Here is a 25,000-nt window from a genome sequence, read left to right as displayed (position 1 = left end):
GGCCATGCTCTTCACCAGAGAGGTGAGGGACCAACGAAACCACACCATCGTCTGCGTATGATGTTTGAAATATGTGATGAGCGAGAGATATTTTACAGAATCTTTGCAAAGCTACTTCTTCACCTTGGAGGCATCTTAACTCAAGGTCCACGCACTGTCTTCTTCAGGCACTCAGGACACAAATAATGGCAGTTTACAGACTGTGTCGGTATTATTCAAATGATCGTCTGGGATAGTTTCTCCATTCAGAAGGCAATAACTCAGCAAGGATGAGTCACACATTAAGCCCATGAAGGAATCCAGTCCCAGGCCAGCTGCAGTACATGATGTGGTTTCAGAGTCTTACAGTAACACAGGGTCGGTTGCGGGGTCCCAGCTGAGTGAAGAGCCCCCTCCTTCAGGGGACTGTTGTCATATCTTGTTGTTTTTGCAACGCAGAGACACACGTGTGGGATTAGAGGTGAAGGAAAGACCTTCTAGTCCTTTAGGTAAAGTGAGGATGCTGAAAGGGGAACGTCGGAGAATGTCAACAGAAAGCAAACAAATTGTACTTTACGGATCCTCCGACAGGAAATAGGTCCACAAGTCCTCAGGGTTTGAGTCGTGATTGGCTGCCTTCTTCCCTCTGGTGTGTGCGTGTTGACAAGGCGTGAGCAGAACCCACAAGACTTCACTATTATCACATTTCTATAGCTGGGTGCCCCGGTTTACGGCTCGATCCGATGACAAGCTTGGCATCTGCCTACTGAGTTCCGTTAGCATGTAGGTGTGACCCCGGGTCAGGGAGATGATGACTAGAACATGTGGGCTTCTGCAGTCCTGTGCTGGATTTCTTGAAGGCGGTCGCTCGGTTGTGGAACCCATCATTCACCAAAAAAAAAACAGTTTGTGTTTGTTTTTCCACTCCGGTGGAGGACGGAAGGCTCCTCGTGGATGAGAGGACTTTAGTGCCGCCACAAATCAGACCCGGACCTGACTGAGGCACTTTGAAGGGTCAGCTTCAGCTTCACTGGCTGTTGTGAAAGTGAAAACTCTCGTTGCATGTAGTGGAACCACTTCTGTGGTCTCATACTGTATGCGTGTCGTTGTCCGTCTGTCCGCACTATACCTGCAGAATGCTTTGACCCACTTGCGTCCGCACACAACGGTGGAACAAGGTGTACAAACACAACGCCGAGCTGCGTTCGAGTGGCAGCCTCCGAGTCCAGATGTGTTTTGAATCACGGCGGGTTCAGCCCTGTGGTTTCTCTTCCTTTTTTTTTTGGGAGGGGGTTCTGAGGCGAGGCCACGGACCCGTCCGTCTTGAGCCAGTCTTCTCGAGCGGGGGGAGGGGGAAGACTTCTGATACGCGGTGCTGTTCATTTTCCAAAATCACAGTTGTGGACGGGTGAACGCTGAGGATATTTATTTGTTTTGTTTTATGACGGAAACACTGAGCAACATGTTTTGGATTTCTTTCGTTAAAAACAACCGGACACAAATAGACAGTGAAGGATCGCTGAGCGTGATTGATAAAACATCCACTCAGGGCTGCCCATACACTTAATACATCTACCATTTGACAGAGTGATGTTCCTGCCATAGTCCACTCTGCCAGCTGTTTCTAAGCAAACGGTCACAAGTGTTTGAGTGAAAACGACCTTAACCAGGTTTAGAACAAGGTATCGAGCTAATATTGCTCAAGACTGCACTGATCGACCGAGACAAGACCCTAAGCTGAGCTGAACTGAGTGAGATAGATGGATAGATTGGATGGACTCCCTGGTTTCAGTGGAGAGTTTCTTTTTTATTGCAAGACAAAAGACAAAAGACAAACAGAACAGCAGGAAGAAGACCAGAGCAGTGAAAACATGCCAATAAACAACAGTTCTTCAGGGAATAAGAGTACAAGTTCATGTTTGTTGTGGTATGTTGATTGGATCTGATGTTGGTGTGTGTGGCAGCCATCTCCGGTTCAAGTCAGTGCTTCATGTGTTAAAGCTGCATTCTCTCTAGTGTCCACCAGGGGGCGACTCATCTGGTTGTATAGAAGTCTAGTCTAAAATGACTCTACTTCTCTCTTGATTTATTCCCTCAGTAAACATTGTAAACATGAGTTTATGGTCTCAATCTCTAGTTTACAGTCTTCTTCAATACAGCATGATGTTCATTTAGTACATTATGCTCCATTTAGAGTCAAACAGACCATAAAGCAGGGGATGATTTAGGGGCGGGGCTACCTGACAGGTCTCTATCACGGCGTTGGCCGGTCTGGGAGTTTAACGTTATTGTTTTCACTTCATGTTTAATGTAAAATTTTGGTCGCCTAAAAATGTCGTATTCAGCGTTCATTTGTACTTAGTTCCGCCCTCTTCTGTCACTTCTGGTCCCAAAAAACAAAACAAAGAATGTGACAAAGCCAAACTAGAGGCTTCAAAACCACAGTCCACCAACCACAAAGGTGACATCATGATGACTGTATGTCCACTAAACAGTCCAAAACTGCTCCGTCAGCACTGTTACCGTTGTTTGCACTGTTAGCTGTGAGCTGCCAGCTCAGCCATCGCCACCTGGAGGCAACATGTTTGCTCTGAATAGCAAATAAAATAAATAATAAATAAAAATGAGCCCTGTTGGCCGAGCTACTAGAAAAGTTGCTTTACATAGAACATGTAGGTGGAAAGTGGAAGATCATCAAACTCTGTATTAGATGCTTGTTAACCTTGATCAAATATATACAGTTTGGGTTAACACAAAGGCTCATCATTTAAGAAACGTGTTGCATGAAAACGGTCAAAATTAGGATTGTGAACATCTGCCTTTGTGTACTTTGGTTTGAATCAGCTGTCTCAAATCCCACATGGTCGTCCTGACCTCGGCGTTCCAGTCTCAGTGTGTATGTTTGTGTTGCAGGACATCTGCGTACAGAAGAGCTGCGACACGTTGGGCGTCGCCGATGTGGGGACGATGTGCGACCCCAAGAGAAGCTGCTCGGTTATCGAGGACAACGGCCTGCAGGCCGCCTTCACAGCTGCACACGAGCTCGGTTAGCCCGCGTGTTTTTATTTGCCGTACGGCTGGGCTGGAGTGAGTTATCTGCGAGCGTAATGTTTCACCGTCATCGCCTCCTTTTCCCACTGCAGGTCACGTGTTGAGCATGCCTCACGACGACTCCAAGACCTGTCAGAGGCTGTTTGGAGACCTGGGAGGACATCACCTGATGGCTCCTCTGTTCGTCAGCCTCAACAAGACGGCGCCTTGGTCTCCCTGCAGCACTCTGTACATCACGGAGTTCTTTGACAACGGACACGGTAGGAAATACTTCAGGTTGTCGCCCCCGGGCGTGTTCAGTAAATCAGAGAGCAAGCAGCGCCCCGTAGAGACGTTCTGCCAACGTGGACGTCTGCCACGACACCGTGGCTCTGTCATTACGGCTGATTCAGAGAAGAATAGAGCGCGCTGTTATTTCTCTCGCGCTGCTTTCCTGCTTAAACATGTCGCTCCCCTCAAATTATGGGCTGCAGAGAGTTTGTTTTGCCCTAAATGTCCTCTTCTTCCTCCCTCTCCCTCGTCTCGTGTCGTGCATCTTGTATTGTTTGTATCCTTGCTAGACCTACCGGTGAACCTTCTTTTCCACCGAGTCCAATGGACTTCTTCCTGTTCTTCACCTTCCTCAGCCAAAAGCAACAGCTGGTGTCAGCAAAATATGTTCTTTATCAGTTTGAAAAAAAACTGTGTTGCATTCCGAACCGCGGACGTCGTTGGCGACTCCAACAAAAAAGCGTATTGAATGTAATGAAGAATCATTCATTCCCATGGACTAGTGGTCCAGATTCAGGACATTATATTGCCTATAAAAGTGCAGATTTTAATTATTCATTTTTATAGTCAGGACACAACTTGCCCTGAATATTTCCCCACTGTTGTCATGCCTCACACAAACACATTTACAACGGTCACAGTGCCGCAAAGTCCACGATCCCCACAAACCACAACATAATCAGTCTCACACAGCGTTGTCCTTTGTACTGTTCCCACAGGGGACTGCCTGCTGGATGTCCCAGAGAGCACCATGCCGCTACCGAGAGAGCTGCCGGGCACCAAGTACAGCCTGGACCAGCAGTGCCAGCAGATGTTCGGAGAGGAGTTTGTCCAATGCCCCAACTCCTCAGACAGTGATGTTTGCAGCCAGCTGTGGTGTCAGGAGGACGGGACGCTGCAGTGCTCCACTAAGAATGGCAGCTTGCCCTGGGCCGACGGCACCCCCTGCAGCCTCAACGGGACCTGCCTCCACGGGGCGTGCATGTCCACCCAGGAGGTGATGCAGCCGCTGGTGAGCACGCTTCTTTATTCTGGAACGTTGAATTTGTTGACGATGAAACACTCATTGCTGCTACAGCTGTAGTCGGTCCGACCCAGGCGGCAATGTTCGGGAACGTCTCTCTGAAGCTACGATGCCCGTGTGTGTTTGGTACCGGGATGTTCTCTCGTCATCGACGGGTCTTTGCTTCGTTCTTTCTCATACCGGCTGATAAAATGAGTCGCCGGGTCAAAGACATCAGCTGACGCTACATTTGTTCACGGAACATAGCTAAGTTAGTTTCACACCAAACAAAATGATACCAAGACAAATCTAGGACAAAATGCAGCTTTCTTGACGTGCAAAATGATGTTTTAAATTGACAAACATCATATGGTGTCTCTCGACGTTGACTACCGTACGTATTTTCTTACTTAATAAGGTCGGAATGGGGGACATCGGAAGGGTTTGGACTTTGCCCGTCTGTTGTTGAAACAGTTATCATGAAATCAGTCATCATCATTTCTAGCATCTTTCAGCTCCTTGTTTTGGTTTGATGGCCCACAAGTTAGTGTTTGGTTGACTCTCACAGCTCTCATCAACCTTATTTTCAGCAGCTGTTTTCAGTGAACAAGTTCTAATAAGTCCACTGTCCACCCACCAAACAAAGAGACAAACAAAGTTAGAACATTGTGGAGCATTTAGCAACTAAAGATGTATTTCTCAACAGTTGGTAAACAACAGAACTAGAAGAAAAGTGAGTTTTGGACTCATGTTCATCTGGTGGCCACAAACAAGACTCCAAATAAGGCTCATGTTGCTCACCATCTGAGGGACTGGCCCAGATTCTCCATTTTTCAGAAACCCCAATCGTCCAAAAATGTCCCAATGGACCAAAAGCCCATTAGTCCGACAGCCCGATTCCTCAGAAACAAAGGCCCATTGTTTGGACGGCCCATTGCTTTAAAAAGTACACACTCTCCTTACAGCAAACTGAAGCACATGGCTATTTATGCTGCAAAACAACCATGGAACTAAGGCCTGACCCCGCCCTACTCGGCCTCTGATTGGCTACCACCGTCGCCTGGCTCGGTTGGGTTTGTTAGAGTTAGGCACGAGAAGTGAGATTGGTTGGAGTAAGAATATCAGGTGAAGCCAGTCAGAGGCAGAGTGTGGCGGGTCATGCCTTAGCCATAGGAGGGAAAAGAACATACTTTGACTTGGGGAGGTCTGATGGGACAAACAGGCTTTTGTTTCTGGGGGTTCTGGAATAATGGGCTGTCCAACAAATGGCATGGAACCCGTAACTGCTGGATCTTTGCTTATGCGTTAGAAATACCAACCTTATAAGGCCATGATGTGATGTTATACTTGTTTTAGTTCTAAAGCATGCAGCCGCTCTATTGTGAATCTACTGTGTGAAGTCACAAAGACAAGCTCTTCAGAGTAAACACTGCGTCTCAGTCAGAGGAGGTTTTATCAGCTTTGCAGCTGTGAGCAGTTTTAAGTAGGAATACATGAATGAGAGCTTCAGGTTGCTGTAGTAGTAGTAGTAGTAGTAGTAGTAGTAGTAGTATGGATTACAGCACTGTAACCCGGTTTCTTCACGGTGCCTGTTTATATTTCCTTAAAGAACATTTAGAGTTTCATTCTAGCTCGCCTGCCTTGATATCTTCTCCTCGTGTTATGATCACACATCTGTTTATGAACCCAGACGCGCTGGCAGTTGGGATGTTAGCTGGTCCAAACTCATAAAACTTCTGGAACGGACGCTCACGCCAGCAAACACACACACACACACACACACACACACACACACACACACACACACACACACACACACACACACACACACACGGTGAATTGTGCCTCACAAAGCTGCAGCATGGCAGGTTCCAGTAGCGGTGAGTGACACATGTGGCAGGAATGTTGGGTAGAGGCAGACAGCGGGCGCGTGCCGAACTTCAACACGGATTTAGCCCCGGAGTCGCGTCACGCCAACACACTGTGCGGCCTCAACCCCAGAAGCCCAGACTGTGGTTTCAAGCTGCTCAGCTGAGATTGCCTTTGGCACTGAGCGCTAACCAACTACTCCTCTTTTCCCTCGCGGTGTGTTGTTGTGTGTGCCGCAGGTGGCTGTGGACGGCGGCTGGAGCTCGTGGGGGCCGTGGCAGCGGTGCTCCAGAACATGCGGAGGCGGGGTGGAGTTCTCCTACAGGGAGTGCACTGACCCGGTGCCTCTGAATGGAGGGAGGTACTGCGAGGGACAGAGGGTCCAGTACCAGTCCTGCAACACGCAGCCCTGTGACGACAACAACGGTGAGGATTCACCAGGCGGGTGTGCCGAGTGAAGCCGATGCTTCACGTGTTAAAGCTGCATTCTCTCTAGTGTCCACCAGGGGGCGACTCTTCTGGTTGTATAGAAGTCTAGTCTAAAATGACTCTACTTCTCTCTTGATTTATTCCCTCAGTAAACATTGTAAACATGAGTTTATGGTCTCAATCTCTAGTTTACAGTCTTCTTCAATACAGCATGATGTTCATTTAGTACATTATGCTCCATTTAGAGTCAAACAGACCAGAAAGCAGGAGGTGATTTAGGGGGCGGGGCTACACGGTTTAACATCTCAAAATACAGAGAAACCTTCTCAAAATGATGACTTACTTATAATAATGGTATTTTGGTAGTGCAGCTTCATCTTGTGATTGTCCACCTTCGTGTTCTGACCTTTCCTCCGTCTGGTTCCTCAGGAAAGAGCTTCAGAGAGGAGCAGTGTGAGAAGTACAACAGCCCCAGCTACCTGGACTTCAGCGGGAACATGAAGCAGTGGATCCCAAAGTACGCCGGCGTTTCCCCCAGAGACAGATGTAAGCTGTTCTGCAGGGCCAGGGGCAGCAGTGAATTCAAGGTGTTTGAATCCAAGGTACAGATTATTCAAGCACTCACAGCTCATAACACAGCTGGAATGAAACATGATCTAGTCGTAGAATAACAGGGGGAGGGGCTTCTCTCTGCGATCTACAGAACCGTAGAGCATCATTGAATATCAAAGTTCATCTGTACTGCAAAGTACAGCGTCTTGTGCGTCTTGTTAGATAATCTAACAAGACGCATGGAAAACCTGACTTAACGTAGAATGACGGGAGTAAAATACGTGTTTGTAAAGACACCGTTCACTTCAAGGTCCACCTATCTTCTGTGGAGACCTCTCAAAGCTAATGAGCTTCTCCTTTCCTTCGTCTAAAGGCGTTGTCTCTGCATCGTAACGTCAGCGATGCAGGTGACTCTGACTGTTGCGTAACACTTGTGATAAAAAGGGAATCAGCATCACCTTTGCTTTGCCGTCGTTCCCCCGCAGGTGATCGACGGGACGACCTGCGGCCCCGACACCACGTCGGTGTGCGTCCAAGGCCAGTGTGTGAAGGCCGGCTGCGACCAGGTGATCGGCTCCAACAAGAGGGTGGATAAGTGTGGAGTGTGCGGAGGGAGTGGCCTCACCTGTAGGAAGATCACAGGCTCGTACAACAAAGCAACGTAAGTTTAAAAAATATACATTTCTTGCACTGCTGTTGCAGAGTCCAAAAATCGAGGCTGGTTTTGCTAATCATGCTATCGTCACCATCTGAAAGCACAAATTAAATCAGCTTAAATGCATATTTGAGCCTCTTCAAAACGTCCTCTGGCCTGATGAGAGGCTGCAGCATGGAAAAGCCTTCGCGTCCCTCTCGCTTATCTCGATGGGAAGGATCCGCTGCAGTGAGAGCAGTTGGACACGCGTTGGAAAATCCGACACAGTGCTGTAATTCTATTTCATATAGGACTTAGAAACCCATGACCAAAGAGGTTCCAGTCAATCGGGGTCATTTCAGTTTCTCAGTGACGATAAAACGCCTCAAATACTGTTGGTTCATGATGTCATCACCACCACTTCACACATGTACTTCATATGTTGAGTACTTTGTTTTGTATTTCATCTAGAAGGTTTCCAGGAAGATAAACTTATGGCTTATAAGACAAATATCTCTCTATTTGATAGTAAGATATGACAAAAATCCCCAAATAAAATGCTTTACCAATATCATTTCTGTATCGCTAAGTACGTAGCTGGAGCCAAGAGCAGCTAGCTTAGCATACGTAGCATATATAGTAGCTATCATGATACAGAGGTTCATTATATTGCGATATATTGTGATTTTTTTTGGAGAAGAGACAAAGCCAGAAGAGGTGAAACTACTCTTGTAGTTTGCTGAAAGACTTCATTGTTAGACCAACGAGTTTCAGCTTGTGGGGTTGAACAGAGTCATCCTCGTCAAACGTTAGCCTACAGTCAGCAGTCCGTTAGCTTCCTCAGCTAGCCTGGCTCTGTTAGCGTTTTTAATCCAACGTTTCACACTTCTGCATTAGGTAGCGAGGTTTTTTGAGCATTTGAGGAAGCTATGCTCCCTAGAAGAAAGCAAACGATATCTTTAAAGTTAGGAAACAAAGTGTGAACATGATCTAAATCCAGGTCCTTGTTTTGTTTTCTCTACCAGTTATGGATACAGCGACATTGTCACGATCCCCGTTGGCGCTACTAACATTGACGTCAAACAGCGGAGCAACAGGGGAATCAAACATGACGGGAACTACCTGGCCATAAAGAGGGAGAGCGGCGGCTACATCCTCAACGGGAACTTCTCCGTGTCCACGGTGGAGCAGGACATCCCCGTGCTGGGTGCTGTGCTGAAGTACAGCGGATCCTCCACCACGCTGGAGAGGATCCAGAGCTTCAGGCAGCTGAGGGAGGTCATCACCATCCAGCTCCTCACCACTGCCGGGGACGCCAACCATCCCAAGGTGAAATATACCTTCTTCATCCCCAGAGATGTGACCTTCAACAAATCCAAGGAGAGGAAGGGCTCGTCGCTGTCCTCGCATGTGATCCATCCGTTCGGCGTGCCTGACTGGCTGCTGGGGGAGTGGTCCGAGTGCTCCAAGAGCTGTGGCTCCGGGTGGTCCAGGAGGAACGTTGAGTGCAGAGACAGCGCGGGCTTCCTGTCCAGCCAGTGTGACAAAGACCTGAAGCCCGTGGACATCAGGCCCTGCGGGGATCTGCCGTGTCCCATGTGGCAGATGGGACCTTGGTCCGTCTGCTCGCGAACTTGTGGCCAGGGGGAGCGCCGCCGCAGCGTCTTCTGCATAGACTACACTGGGAAGACTGTGGAACCAGAGAAGTGCGACGCAAACAAAATCCCAGAGCCCGTCTCCGGAGAATGTCTCAACCAAGAGTGCTTATGAAGAACACGAGTCGAGTGAACTTTACGTTTTTTGGTCCGACTGCACTTACCAAGCAATGGATGGATTACTGAATGGGCGCACTGGGCACAGGCCAAAGTGTCGGGGGCAGAGACACAAAGTGACCACAAAGACACAAAACAACGACACAAAGACACAAAATAACCACAAAGAGACATAACGTAAACGCCAGGAGACACAAAACAACCACAAAGAGACAAAACAACGACACAGAGACACAAAATAACCACAAAGAGACACAACACTACAACAAAGAGACACAACACAAAGACACAAAATAACCACAAAGAGACATAAAGTAAACGCCAGGAGACACAAAACAACCACAAAGAGACAAAAAACTACTACAAAGACACAAAATATCCACAAAGAGACACAAAACAACCACAAAGAGACACAACACTACAACAAAGAGACACAAAACAACCACACAGAGACACAACACTACAACAAAGAGACACAAAACAACCACACAGAGACACAAAACTACAACAAAGAGACACAAAACAACCACAAAGAGACAAAGAACGACTACAAAGTGACACATAACCACAAAAAGACAGATAACAACTCCAAAGAGACAATAAAAAACCACAAATATACACAAAACTACCACAGATGAACTCAAAGAGACACTAATGACTACAAAGAGGGGGTTTACATGCCTGTGCCTGTGGGCCCGTTGCCTCATAATCTGTCCGAGTTACCAGCTGATCGCATCAAGTCACATCAGGGGCATTTGCCTGAATATTGTTTTGTCATCTTTTATTGACATTTGACAACCACTATTGAGATCTGAAACCATGGAAATCTACCTCAGGATGTACATGTGATGCTATGTATAGATGCTAGATGAAGGTGCTGTGTGTGCACTAAGTTTTCTAGTCCCACTTTGAACAGAAACCATCTTTTTGGATGAAGTCTGGTCTAATCTGCAGCACGTCTTTCTGAGTGAGCTATCATTTGAGGTGGGGCTAGATGAATGGCATGAAACCTGCTGTCAAACACCAGCTCAGTGTAAATGTACCTCCAACTGTCCTCGACCCAACTCAAACCCCTTTAAAGCTTCGATCGAGCCATGTACATGTTGTTGAGGTAAGAACGTGCGATTGATGCATTGGAACGTTAAGCCTCTGGGCTTCTCATTTCTACACACGTACCAACGTCTTTTAAACGATTGTCTTGAAAATTTTCATTTTTGAACTCTAGGAAAACCATTCAGTCACACTAAATCTGACAATATTCAATTGGTTTGGTTTCAATGCCGAACTAGACGCGTGCAACTTATAGAAATTGATAGAATTTGAGTTTACACAATGTGTAAAATAAATTAGGCTAGATAATGATTGGTCATTTATGAGCAGAGAAACCCATGACAGAGAATATTCTCTCATTTTAGAGCTTTTCAGGCGCATTGTAATGCAGTTGTAATGCAGTTATAATGAAGTTGCAATGCAGTTATAATGTAGTTATAATGAAGTTGTAATGCAATTATAATGTGGTTATAATGAAGTTGTAATGTAGTTATAATGCCGTTGTAATGCAGTTATAATTAAGTTGTAATGCAGTTATAATGCCGTTGTAATGCAGTTATAATGCTGTTATAATGCCATTGTAATGCAGTTATAATTAAGTTGTAATGCAGTTATAATGTAGTTATAATGAAGTTGTAATGCAATTATAATGCAGTTATAATTAAGTTGTAATGCAGTTATAATGTAGTTATAATGAAGTTGTAATGCAGTTATAATTAAGTTGTAATGCAGTTATAATTAAGTTGTAATGCAGTTATAATGTAGTTATAATGAAGTTGTAATGCAATTATAATGTAGTTATAATGAAGTTGTAATGTAGTTATAATGCCGTTGTAATGCAGTTATAATGCAGTTGTAATGCAGTTGTAATGCAGTTATAATGCCACACGTTTCTTTGGAGGTGTTTTTTGTAAGTTAAGTGATAAGCATACTATCTATCGTGTATATATATAAAAATAACAGACTTTTATTTGTTAACGCTCACAGTTGTTTTCAGACTCTAGTATGTATATTTGATTTCTTCATTCCTGTTGTTAATTTACATGATGTCATAAAACAAACGAGATGGAGCATTAGGCCTATATCCCTTCAGTGAAGGACCATGCTATTTTTATTATTACGGCTTCCTTTTTAAGCTATTTATTTTTGTAATATTGTAATTAACAGGGCAGATGCTGCTGTCTTTGTGATTTTTGCCTATAAAAAATGGTCAAATAAACACATTTATGTCAACATACGAGTGTCTGTTCCTGCTACGTTTGTGCAAAGACGTTCTGTTTCGTCTGTTGCGTACAACAGCTTCCTCACTCGAGGATCCTTCGTGTCCAGACTGGTAAGTACTTACATACTGACCCATAAATTCCAAACAAATGTTAAGTCTTCCATGTTTTCCAGAGCACCGTTTTTTAGGTCATCGTGGGCCAGACTGATGGAATTCTTGGAGGCGGGTCGGCAGCTTTTAAAAGTAGGGCGAGGCAGATTTTTATAGCTGGTTTGACAAACTGAAAGCCCTGAAGATGTTCAGCGAATCCTCCCACTTTGGAAAAACTTCTCTGTTCAGACATCTGAAATAAAGACAGCCAAGTATTACTGACAACATTCAAATGTATACATAAAATACTTTATAACAGACTTTATCAGGGATTTATCAGGTACACACGTCTTTTGTCTGTCTGACTGATTTATATATCTCACATACTTTTGTGTTTTGTGCCTCTGACGTGATGTTTTTAGTATAATCTTGTCTTTAGTCATGTTTCTATTTAACATAGTGATCCCTCATTGTCTTTGTGTGTGTTGACTTTGAGAGCCTTGTCTTGTTATACTTGACGTTTAAGAGTCTGCTGAATGACAATACTACGTATATTAATACTCTCACTTCTTTCATTATTTGTGCACGCTTTGTAAAGCGTCAATATCGTGAAACCTTTTTAAATGTAATATTTTCTAACACCTGCCTCTTGGCTTTAACTCCGGCTCATTTACATTAATGTTTTCATGAATGTGCTCTGTCCCTCATCAGATGAACCAATAGATAAAATATAAATCAATTCACATCGCTGTCCAGAGTGCTTTCAGTCATGTTTCATCAAGATGGAGGAAGATGGCTGACATTTAAAAATAGGAACTAAGATAGGACACAAATCTTTTTAGTAAAGCAGACAAGGTACAATATATACATATATATTAGTCAATTAAAAAAGTAAAATGTAAAAAACAAACATGAAGATTGTATCACATTGTATTAGCACCAGACCTGGTCTTTGCCTTAAAGGTTGGAAACAATAAATGAAATCTTCAAATTAATAAACAGAACAAATGAGAAACAAGAAAAGAAATATATAAAATAGAATATGACTATTTCTATAGCAATATTACACAAGATAAAGGTCAACACAATATACAATAAGTGAAAAGAAAATTATAAAACACATTGCATGTTCAAAGAGGTGTAATTTATATTTTCCAAAATTCAGAATATGTTAAAAAAAAAACACAAAGTATATGATAATATAAGATAAGATAGAACTTTATTCATCCCAAAGGAAGTTATTGTGCCAGAATTTCACTAAGATTACAACAGAAGACCAGAAAAACACAATGAAATACAAATATAAACATATATAACAATACAATAACTGGTATTAAGTGTAAAGACACGAGACTGACGCCATAGTGAAATAGAGCACAATATCAGTAAGAGTGAGAAAATAAATAAAGTAAAATAGAAACGAAGAATAAATAATAAAGAACATAAAGTGTATGAGAAGTCTTCAGATGGATACAAACAGTGGGAACATGTTGCTGAAGAACGTGACACTTCCTGTTTCTTACTGAACAGCACCGTGAGAGGCGCGCGTTGCATTGTGGGAGATACAAATACAGCGCAGGGAAAGAAGAAAAAAAAAAAGGGAAAAAAAAGAAAAAGAAGGGGGACAGCGGGGGGAGGCACAAAGGAATGAAAAAAACAAAGCATCTCGGGAAAAAAAAACTAAAAACTTTGAACTTCCACCTGTTGTGATGTTCGGGCGGCTTTTACAGGCGGACAAACTGCCTGAGAAGCGCGAGGAATGTGAGTGATCGGAGTGGAGAGCGGCAGGGGCGCAAATCGCACATCGCTGCTTTTTGTGTGTGTGTGTGTGTGTGTGTGTGTGTGTGTGTGTGTGTGTGTGTGTGTGTGTGTGTGTGTGTGTGTGTGTGTGTGTGTGTGTGTGTGTGTGTGTGTGTGTGTCAGCTGAGCTGTTCGCGTCCAGAGGCCCTGTCGACATCACGGGCTTCATCTCCACAAGGTAACCCCCCCCTCTCCTCCGTTAGATAGCCGTTACCGTGTACTTTTAGTACGGCTACCGTGTTGTCTAAGTATCGATGAACGGGAAAGGGAACCAGCTGGTAGTGCTGCTGCTGCTGTTGTTGTTGTTGTGTCGGCTAGCGCTAGCTTGGTAGCTAACGGTTTCTTTTAGCAGCTGCGTCGACGTTTCCAGGGTTATCCGCGGTCAAACCGGAAATTTGGCTAATTCGGCTTCAAAATAAAAGGGGGAATTTTATCGAGCAGTTTTTTATACTTATTTATTGAAATGTTTTGTTGTTTGTATAGTGGTGGTTACATAAGCTAAGATAATCCTTTATTTTACTTTACTTAAAACAAGTATTATGACTAAGTAATACAACTAATGAATATGAAGTAAGTAAAAAAGTAAAAAATGTACAATAACTAAATATGATCTACACAGACAGAATAATGGTTGTATTGCACGGTGTATATTTATGTGTCACTAAAGTGGAAAGGAGAGCATATACTTTAATATCTCTCACAAGTAATTACAACAAAACTATATCTATATATATATATAGATAGATAGATAGATAGATAGATAGATAGATAGATAGATAGATATAGATATATATGTGTATATGTATGTAAATACTGTAATTATTCTGTCTGTATATATAATATTTTTAGTCATATTTTAGTTGTGGATTTTTTACTTTTTTACTTATTTAATATTCTTAACTGTTTTATTACTTATTTATAAGTATGTTTTTTTACAATGTCTCTTGTTTACACTGTCCACTATGCTGCTGTAATGTCCCCGCTGCGGGACTATTAAAGGACTATCTCATTTTATCTTATCTTATTGAAAAAGAACCACCGTGTGGTATCCCCCCCTGGTCTTTTATTTTGACAGTTCAAATCGGACGTGCCTCTCCTCTCCTCGCGGGAGACTTGACGCGCCGAGCTTGTTTCAAAGCTAGTGTTCGCCAAACTGTGCCTGTTGTTGCAGACGTTGGTCCGTCCAGCGTCTCCTCTGAACCCTCCACGTCTCCAGCACGAGCCGCCTTCTCTGCTCTCCGCGAGCGCTGTTACCTGTTAGCCTCCGCTAGCTGTTGTTAGCTCGTGGGGACTTGTTTACGTGATGTAAACATAGTAAAAGTAGCAGAAGGAAGGCCACGCCTCCTTTTTTCCCCCCATCGCCATCACGAGTATTATTCCTGTATTGTTGTGTGTTTGAGTAGTTTATGGCTCTTTAAGTCACGTGATCAATATGTTGATCCATACGTAGACACACATATGTATGAATAATAACGAGTTATTGAGCGTATCTAGTCTAAACCACAGAAGAAGACACAACAAACTGAATCTACACATCCTCTCATTTGAGAAGCTTCTTACTTTTCTGGATGAATCCATCATTAAATTGTATTTTTCCCTTTTTTTCCCTCTTTTTATATTTGTACCTTTACTGTTTGGTTATGTATTGTACGTGTTTTGTTTCCTGCTGACGTCTGTTGTTAAATTGAATTGTATCTTATTTGGCCTTCAGGGTTTATCTTTAATGAGGCGTTTGACAAAGATCTAGACACTAATTAGTGGAATACATGTTTGTTTTTACAGCAACGTTTTCTACATGTTTGTAGAATAACTTCATGTTTCCTCTCAATGCCAAACGGTTTAATAATCATTATTATTATTATTATTGTTTAATATTTGCATCATTGCTCTTCTAAATTGTCCGTCTGCTCCTCTCCTGTTGCTCCTCCTCTCCCCGGCTCTGTAGTTCACTCCGCCGCCACCGGGGCCGGTGCGTCGTAGCCCCGGAGTGTTTTTCCTGTGCGGCGCTCCCGCTCCCCCTGCGAGAGCCCCCTTCACTCGAGCTTTTGTTTGATGGAAAATCTCATGCCTCAGAGGATCCACATGTCTCGCAGACAGCTGCTGAGCATCCTGTAGTGCGCTGGCCTCCACATGGGTCTGGCTCGCATCGCTGCGCATCTGCTTTGATTGTTACATAACTTGGCATTTTGTCCTCCGTGCTCCCTATCACCCCCCCTTACCTCTCCGAGAGGACCTCAGCGTTTTCCTCTACCTACACCCACTGTCTCCCACAATGCACTTTTTCTTTTTGGTCTTTGTACTCGTATTGATGTGGTTCAGTGAGAGTCCACTGTGACATTTCACAGCTGATTCTCTTACTGCCACGGGAGTTTATTTTAGTTAGGTATTCATTATACAAACACATTAGTGCGATAAGCAAACAATGACGACGTAAAGTACTTGACACCAGGAGTCTGTGCTTCACGTGTTAAAGCTGCATTCTCTCTAGTGTCCACCAGGGGGCGACTCCTCTGGTCGTATAGAAGTCTAGTCTAAAATGACTCTACTTCTCTCTTGATTTATTCCCTCAGTAAACATTGTAAACATGAGTTTATGGTCTCAATCTCTAGTTTACAGTCTTCTTCAATACAGCATGATGTTCATTTAGTACATTATGCTCCATTTAGAGTCAAACACACCATAAAGAGGGGATGATTTAGGGGGCGGGGCTACACGCTGATTGACAGACCAGAGACGAATACGGCGTCTCTACGTCACTCCTCCTCAGTCCAGATGTGGTCACTTCCTGTTTATTGGTTGCAAAAAAGCAAGATGGCGACGACCAAAATGCCGAACTCGAGGCTTCAAAACATCAGTCCACAAACCAACGAGTGACGTCACCATGACTACGTCCTCTTCTTATATTCAGTCTATGTTTGACACATAGAATAACAAACCCTGACTCTACAGTTCAATACAAACAGTTCATGCAGTTTATCTTTTGTTCCTCCATCTCTCTGCAGGAGGCATTTCCTGTTCGCGGTCCTGAACTGACTCCAACATGGGGGTCAAAACCTTCACCCACAGCTCGACCTCCCACAGCCAGGAGATGCTGGAGAAGCTCAATGCTTTACGCAACCAGGGCCACCTCTGCGACGTCACCATCCGGGTCCAGGACAAGCTCTTCCTGGCCCACAAAGTGGTCCTGGCCTGCTGCAGCGAGTTCTTCCGCTCCAAGCTGGTGGGCCGGCCCGAGGAGGAGGAGAAGTTCGTGCTGGACCTCCATCACGTGACCGTCAGCGGCTTCGCTCCGCTGTTGGAATACGCCTACACCTCCACCCTCTCCATCAGCACGGAGAACATCATCGACGTCCTGGCGGCCGCGAGCTACATGCAGATGTTTGCCGTCGCCAGCACGTGTTCGGAGTTCATGAAGTCCAGCATCCTGTGGAGCCCGGGCAGCAACAGCAACAACAACATCGCGGCGGACAAGCCGCACGAGTCGGCGCCGGAGAGCGCCTCGTCAAACTGTGCGCTGACGCCGCTGGACGGCAGCGTGTCGCCCGTGTCGTCCGACTGCAGCGTGATGGAGAGGAACGTCCCGGTATGCCGCGAATCGCGACGGAAACGCAAAAGCTTCGCGACGATGGCGTCGCCCGAGAGTCCGCTGAAATGCACGACGCAGATGGTCACCACCTCACCTCAAATCCCCAACCCGTCCCCGTCGTTCTCGGACGGCGCGGCCCAGCCCGTGGAATCCTCCCTGGCCTTCCCGTGGACGTTCCCGTTCGGCATCGACCGGAGGTTCCACTCTGACAAATCGAAGCTCCCGGAGAGCCCCCGCTGTTTGGAGCAAGGCGCCGCGGGGACCTCGGAGGCGGCGGTCGGCCGGCGGCTCAGCGACTTCCTGACGTGCGAGAGCTCCAAGGCGGCGTCGTCGTCGCCGGTGCCGGCGGAGGAGGAGGACGTGAGGGTGAAGGTGGAGCGGCTCAGCGACGAGGAGGTCCAGGAGGCGTCCTCGCAGCCGGTCAGCGCCTCCCAGAGCTCGCTGAGCGACCAGCAGACGGTGCCGGGGAGCGAACAAGTCCACGAGGAGCTCCTCATCAGTCCGCAGTCCTCCTCAATAGGTGAGGGCTCTTCTACTTTCCTAAATGCTAAACTGCTGGTGTGGTCTGCGTTCCGTAGATACAGGTTTCCCTCTCGTCCCTGAAGCACTTTCAGTTTTGTTTCTCTCGGTGGTCTTTTATTCTCACAGCAATATCAAAGTCCTGCTCCTCTATAGAAACAGAACCATCGTGACTAGGAGTAGAGACTCCAGCACATCTTCAGTGCAGAATAACTGTTATGATGACATCAATCATAAAAAAGAAAAAGTTGAATTTCTCAGATAATTTATTTCAGAAAAATTGGAAAACACTGGAATCTATAAATCCAACGTTGTTCCAACTTTCCACATTTGTTACCAATCCTCTCCGCTCTGTGTTCAGCAGCCTGAAGCTTCTCTGATTTGTTGTCACATGACTGTTGGTCTCAGATGAATCAATCATGACTTCATAGTTTCACTGAGGAGTTCACAACTTAATGTTTTTATCAGTGCTGGGCAACAATTAACATTTTTAATCTTGATTAATCTCATTGTTATGTGCAAAATTTCAATAATGAATTCAAAAGTAGTGTATTGCTCACTTTTATTTTAAAGTACTGCTGTATGAACAAAAGGTCAATAACATTTGGTTTCAAAATGTTCCACACGTTTCATCAGAATGTGTGTCTTCTGTCTTCATGACAGTCAGAGCATGTGAACGCAGCTCCCACTGTTCATCAACATAATGCACCGTAACTCAGAGGTGACAACGGTTACCCGGAGATGTCCGGTAGTCTCCGGTGAGAGACGGCCGGTGCCGGACTCCTCCACACGCTGCATCAACGTAGTGATGAAGACTCCTCCACACGCCGCATCAACGTAGTGATGAAGACTCCTCCACACGCCGCATCAACGTAGTGATGAAGACTCCTCCACACGCCGCACCAACGTAGTGATGGAGACTCCTCCACACGCCGCACTAACGTAGTGATGAAGACTCCTCCACACGCCGCATCAACGTAGTGATGAAGACTCCTCCACACGCTGCATCAACATAGTGATGAAGACTCCTCCACCGCTTTCAAAATAATAATAATAATTAATAAAAACGGCGTTAACACGCGATAAATGAATTGTCGGTGTTAATTAGTAAATGAAGGAATGAAAGCGGTCCAACAAGTCCTCCACCGGTCACTTTAACTAGAGTGTGAACGGCTGCATGTGAGCAGGAATATGAGCTTTCATCAGATATGCAAACAGCTTTGTATGAATATTGTCTTTTTCGTAATAAGTGGAATATTTGGTGTGTGTAAACGAGCTGCCTGTCCTCCACCAGAGCTTCATTTGTTCTCAGTGGAAAGTTTTATTGTCTGGCGGCCCGCATGCTGTTTAAAAAACCCTTTTTTCTGTCCTGCTATAAATAAGAAGAAAATGGAAACACTTGCAGGTTTTTTTCCTAAACTGTGGAGTAGCAGACAGTGAGGTGGAATGTAGCAGCATCACTCCCTGAATGTGGGATTAACCCTCAAAGAGCTGCAGTCAGAACCCCCCCACAGTCCAACCTGCTCTAAGACTGTGTTCAGCTGCCAGACGAGTAACGAGCTTCCTCCTCCTCCTCCTCCTCCTCCTCTCAGGGTCGATGGATGAAGGCGTGTCGGAGGGCTTGCCGTCGATGCAGAGCACCTCCAACACCGGAGGACACGGCGAAGATGACGAAAGGTATCGTGATTTGTTACGACTTGCAGCAGGGCGAGTCACGAGCGGTAGGGAACATATAGACCTAGCAGCCGGATGTCTGGGCCACACCTGCTTGGATCATAAATGTAGGCGTCATGATGTCATGATGTGATATAACACAGAATGACGGCTGTGTGTATATTTATTGTAAAAGCTTCTAGACACAAACAACCAATCTGACGCATAGCACTGTTACCGGAGCAACAAATGTTCTTCAACAGGTTAATGTAGATTACAGCTGGATCCTTTTTCCCCTTAAAAACTCACAAGATATTTAAATTCAAGGAGTCAAGCAGACGAATCTGAGTTATTTTATTGTCAAAGCTGCATTCTCTCTAGTGTCCAGCAGGGGGCGACTCCTCTGGTTGTATAGAAGTCTAGTCTAAAATGACTCTACTTCTCTCTTGATTTATTCCCTCAGTAAACGTTGTAAACATGAGTTCATGGTCTCAGTCTCTAGTTGTACTCCAGCTCTGTTCGTGAATGAAACCTTTAAATGAACGTGTGATGCTTCCTCTCTGTGTGTCTCAGGTTAGAAGGTATTCAGTATCCGTACCACCTCTACATCAGCCCCTCGGCCCGGCCCGGAACCAACGGCCCCGACAGGCCCTTCCAGTGCCCGACCTGCGGAGTCAGATTCACGCGCATCCAAAACCTGAAGCAGCACATGCTCATTCACTCCGGTACGTGAAATAAGGAAATCAATAAGGGTTGATCTTGGGATACTTTTGTTAAATGTAACGTAACGTCTGTTAGTTTTACGCCAGAAACACTAAAGGTAGTAAAAAAGTATTCATTCACCACCACCCACACCTCTACCATGGTGCGTTAGTGCAGCTGTAGGAGACAATACAGACATTACGGGGGGGGAGGGGCCTAATATTCCTCGGAAAAAGTCAGAATTTTTGTAATAAAATTTGTAAATTTACAAATTTCAAAGAAAAACTTGAATAAAGTCTCTCAGATTATAAAGTCAGGAGGCGAAAGGTCCTGTTGGGTACAAATAGTTGTTTCTTTCCTGCTCTTTTGTTAACATAGATAAATACTAATATAATTGATGTATTTTGCACTTCACCGCGGTGGTTACAGGTGAGCTGTGACGAGGTTAGTCCTACATTTTAATGATGTGTTTCGGGGGTTTTGTTGTTAATTTGTGACTTTAATGTCTGAGAATATCTATGCTTTTTTTTGCACATCAGCACAAAAACTAAACAAGAAGTTCTGTTTTTTGACGGTAGTGGAGGAGCGATGGTCGTAACCAGACAACGACCTACTGAGACAACAGCACAGCAGACTGTGGGAGCGATTGTTTGATTGTGGATCTGTCCTTTTTAAATGGTGACATGACCACCTGTTGAGTACCATTAAAGCACATATTCATAATACAAGGAGTGCCAACAATCTCAGATTTAAATGTATGAACAAAGTAGAGCAGCAGTCATCCTACAACATGTTCTGTTGATTCATTCTTTCACTCTTTTTCAGAAGATTGTTTGTCGAAGAAGATTATTTCTAGGAGCTAAAATTCAATACAATTCAATTGTAATTGAATTCAATTAAATACATTTTATTACTCATTTTATAAAGTGGAAAATTCATTTTGAGATAAAAGGTTTGATACAGGATTCATCAACACATATCTGTGTTAACATTTAGGAAGTGAACTGGAGTCCACAAAAGAGTTGTTATTATTATTATTATTATTATTATTATTATATATATATATATATATACATATACATATACATATACATACATACATACATACATACATACATACATACATACACCACCTCCTCTGGTCCACCAGAGTCCGGCTCCTCAAGTGCAGCTTGGACCTGGACCACGATGGATCCAGGTCTTTCATCCTACCCAGGAGCATGCTGGGTAGTGGAGTAGCCTCAGGTCCTAGCTGGGTTAGCTTAGCATCCATCTGGACTCTCCTCTCTGGGGCAGTTTGGTGGCGTTTGGTCCGACAGGCCACGCCTCCTTTGTTGATGAGTTTCTTCTGTCTTATGACGTGAGTGATGTCACTCAGCTGACCTTTGTTTCTCCTCCTCCTCCCTCAGGCATTAAGCCTTTCCAGTGTGACCGCTGTGGGAAAAAGTTCACACGGGCCTACTCCCTAAAGATGCATCGGCTGAAGCACGAAGGTAAACGCTGTTTCCGGTGCCAGATTTGTAGCGCCACATTCACGTCCTTCGGTGAATATAAGCACCACATGAGGGTCTCCCGACACATAATCCGCAAGCCGCGGATTTACGAGTGCAAAACGTGCGGGGCCATGTTCACCAACTCTGGCAATTTAATTGTACACCTGAGGAGTCTGAACCATGAGGCGTCCGAACTAGCAAACTACTTCCAGAGCAGGTGAGGAGTCCGAGGGCGCTGACACCCCCCCACCCCCCCATCACTTACTCAGAATCAGAAAATACCTTCAGTTCAGATTCTAGTACCTGAGGTTCTTTTCTTCTCTGACTTTGGTTGTGTACAATTGTTTTTGAGGGGATTTGAATGCACAGATCAAGTGTACCTGAAGTATCTGACTGTTTTTATTTAAAAGAAACGTTTGACTTTTTGGGGAATATGCTTATTCATTTTTGTCCCAAGAGTTAGATGAGGAGACTGACACCACTCTCATATCTGTTATGTTCATATGTAGCGGTAGCTAGTGGGTTAGCTTAGCTTAGCATTAAGACAGGAAACATTGGGAAAGTTTGCCTACGAGCTCCTCTAAAGCTGATCACTGGTTTATACGTTGGATCTGGTTTGTTTAATCCGTACATAAGCGGCAGTATAAAAACAGCGCTTCACTGTTAAACCGGGGGGGGGGGGGGGACCGGGGGACCGGTTGCCAGGTTGATGGCAATGATGAAGTTGCGGTAATTTAGCAGGAAACCTCACTGACTTAACTAAATAAAGTCAAAACAAAGATAAAATTAACTTTTTATGTTTACGCGGTGTGCAGCTGTCGCGCCTTAAAAACTGCGTCGCTCTTGTTTTTTTTGCGCACTTTCCGACTTTGACCCCCCCCCCGCCCAAAAAAACCCCAAAAAAAAACCACATGATCATTTACACAGTTTTTGTACAAACGAGATACAACGTGTTCATTAGTGAGCTTTAAAAGACGAAGCTAGGCTAGCTGGTTACCCGTTTACCAGTCTTTATGCTAAGCTAACTGGCTTCTTATCCACCGTACAGACATGAGTGATATCAATCTTCTCGTCTAACTCTCGAGAAGTAGAAAGCAAAAAAAAAAAACTGTGTTTTTTAAACGTTGCGTTCAAACACACTTTGTTTCTGTATGGATGGATTTTCCAAAATCGAGTGTGTTTGTTTGTTTGTTTCCCCAGCAGCTCGGCCCACTAAAGCCTCGTGAAAGTCAGAACACAGTGTCTTCGTAAAGTGTGGAGTGTGTTTTCTTATTTATTCCCCAGACTTTTCTACTTCTTAATCACCTCAAGCCCTCACAGGTCGGCGGGACTCAAACGGTCCATTGACTCCTTAAAAAGTTTATAGTAGAAAAGTCTTCGCCTGGGATCAGAACGAGGTGGAAAAAATTCTCTGGCAAAATGCAGCGAAGACTCTTAACTCCCCGTTCCTCCGCCCTCACATAAAAAGATATGTTCACTATGTATTTTTCACATTCGGCTGTCGTCTGCGCTGCAGACTGAGCTCCACTTTAACTATTTATTTTGGACCCTGAGCTCTTAATTCTCTCTCAGATTGATAGTAGACGTCCTCGTTAAACTGCGGGATAAATCTAGTTTACAACCGACGTTAAAGAGCCTCTGTCAGAGAAATATGAAGCTTATTGTCTCATGAACTGGGTTATTATTATTTAAAGTCCTCTACATAGAATGGAAACATCCACTCTAATGCACTAATTACACTTTAACCATCACTGATTCCTCAGTTAAGTCTGTCGTTTGACTAATTAAAAGGGAAACGTTGGTGTTTCTCAACCTTATGATTGAAGAATGTTTAGTCAGACATTTTGCTGTAATTATTACGTGAATACAGTAAGTGTGGAAATTCATCTTGAATCTCACTCCAGAGAATTATCACACCGTCCGTACATTTTATTTACATTTGACGCCTTTACGTATGTGTTTACAGATTAAAGGGAAACTTTTATTGTTATTATTATTATTATTATTATTATTATTTTCTTGCCCCTCACTAATTCAAAGTGTTACACCTTTTAAATGTCTTATTTTAACAATAATAAGTATTATTTATAGATCACCTTTCATAACGTAGCTCAAAGAGCTTCACAAAGAAACAAATTAATAGTTCAGATATTCTTAAACAGGGCACAAGATAAAATAAAAAATAGAATACAAAAATAGGATAATATTAGTAATAAACAAGTTGATAGTGGTACAAACAATTAAAATATATAAAACCCCTAAAAACAAGTATGAGAAATGTAGAATAAATTACTTAATTAAAAGAGAAAATGTTAAAAATCATTTCAGACACATGTGAGTTTAAACAGGTTGTGCTCGTCTCTCTCTTTGATGTGAACGTTCTGTTGGTCTGTTGACTTCCTGTTTGACGTAGTTCTCTTTGTGTATAACCTGTGTTCAGGATGCAGCCTGTATATCTAGCTGATAGAACTTTAAATGTAGAACGTGTCGGCAGCAGATGAAAGGCCGTTGAACTCCTCCGGTTCTCCTTCGTCTCCGCAGTGATTTCCTCGTGCCCGACTACCTGAGCCAGGTCCAGGAGGAGGAGGAGGCGCTGGGGGTCCAGTATGAGCTAGAGGACTCGGAGCACCACCCGGTCTACCCGGGCAGCACCTCCGCCGCCGCCGCCGCCTCGTCCTCCTCCTCCTGCTCCGTCCAGATGCCCGTCATCTCCCAGGTCTCCTCCTCCACCCAGAACTGCGAGAGTTCCCCCGGGTTCCTCTCGCCCGAGCCCCTGCTGGACCCCCTGGAAGCCCCAGCCTCCCTCAAGATGGACGCCGACCAGACGGCCGGCGCCGCCGCGACGGGGGAGATCAAGATGGACGATGACGGCGCCGGCGCCGGCGTAGGAGGCAGTTCCCCGGAGGTGTTTGAAGAAGAGCAGCAGCAGCAGCGTGGTGCCCAGACCAAGGAGCTGGCTTCCATCACCATCGGGTGATTCAAGCCCTCTGCTTGGCCCCGCCTCTTATTTTGCAGTCATGTCATATGGGGAATATCCGCCCGGCGGCTATAAAAAGGGACGACTTGGGACGCCGTGGTCGGCCCCACGCAGCAACACAGATGCACTTATTTTACGTCTCACCTTTCAAAACCAAATCCAGCAGAAAGTAAAATGATCATTTCATCTTTTTGAAATGATTTCCCCCTCAAACTTGTGAGCAGAATTCTTGAAGAATCGAGTATTAGGAAGTTTTATTTTGTGTTAAATTCCCATATGACGTGAATGCAGCACTAGCTAAAGTCATTTTACTGTCTTTTGCCAATTTTTGAGGCCCGTTGAATCTCAA

General features: G+C 44.6%; 2 protein-coding genes across 4 annotated transcripts in view; both read left to right on the top strand.

Annotated features, from left to right (window-relative positions):
- Positions 1-11,846, top strand: part of LOC137868738 (A disintegrin and metalloproteinase with thrombospondin motifs 8-like) — a 14,836-nt gene extending 2,990 nt beyond the window's left edge. Inside the window, exons 2-9 of the mRNA XM_068705637.1 lie at positions 1-22; positions 2,893-3,025; positions 3,123-3,290; positions 4,020-4,312; positions 6,412-6,598; positions 7,031-7,203; positions 7,639-7,814; positions 8,813-11,846. The exon at positions 1-22 is cut by the window's left edge and continues 218 nt beyond it. Coding sequence (XP_068561738.1) covers positions 1-22; positions 2,893-3,025; positions 3,123-3,290; positions 4,020-4,312; positions 6,412-6,598; positions 7,031-7,203; positions 7,639-7,814; positions 8,813-9,557 — 1,897 coding nt within the window. The 3' untranslated portion in view covers positions 9,558-11,846. The remainder of the gene's footprint in view (positions 23-2,892; positions 3,026-3,122; positions 3,291-4,019; positions 4,313-6,411; positions 6,599-7,030; positions 7,204-7,638; positions 7,815-8,812) is intronic.
- Positions 11,847-13,449: 1,603 nt separating this feature from the next.
- zbtb44 (zinc finger and BTB domain containing 44) overlaps positions 13,450-25,000 on the top strand; it is a 12,673-nt gene continuing 1,122 nt past the window's right edge. The window contains exons 1-6 of one of the 3 annotated variants that reach the window (XM_068705621.1): positions 13,450-13,682; positions 16,724-17,827; positions 19,419-19,503; positions 20,053-20,204; positions 21,591-21,891; positions 24,216-25,000. The exon at positions 24,216-25,000 is cut by the window's right edge and continues 1,122 nt beyond it. In XM_068705621.1, the coding sequence (XP_068561722.1) occupies positions 16,762-17,827; positions 19,419-19,503; positions 20,053-20,204; positions 21,591-21,891; positions 24,216-24,651 (2,040 nt within the window). In that variant the 5' untranslated portion in view covers positions 13,450-13,682; positions 16,724-16,761 and the 3' untranslated portion in view covers positions 24,652-25,000. Of the gene's footprint in view, positions 13,900-16,723; positions 17,828-19,418; positions 19,504-20,052; positions 20,205-21,590; positions 21,892-24,215 lie in introns of all 3 variants that reach the window. The other 2 variants (XM_068705612.1, XM_068705628.1) reach the window with 2 other exon arrangements.

Source organism: Cebidichthys violaceus, unplaced genomic scaffold, assembly GCF_023349555.1.
Source record: "Cebidichthys violaceus isolate CVI_PGR_0920_01 unplaced genomic scaffold, fCebVio1.0.p SCAF_1, whole genome shotgun sequence".
Lineage (NCBI taxonomy): Eukaryota > Metazoa > Chordata > Actinopteri > Perciformes > Stichaeidae > Cebidichthys > Cebidichthys violaceus.
This window is presented reverse-complemented; position numbering and strand designations above follow the sequence as displayed.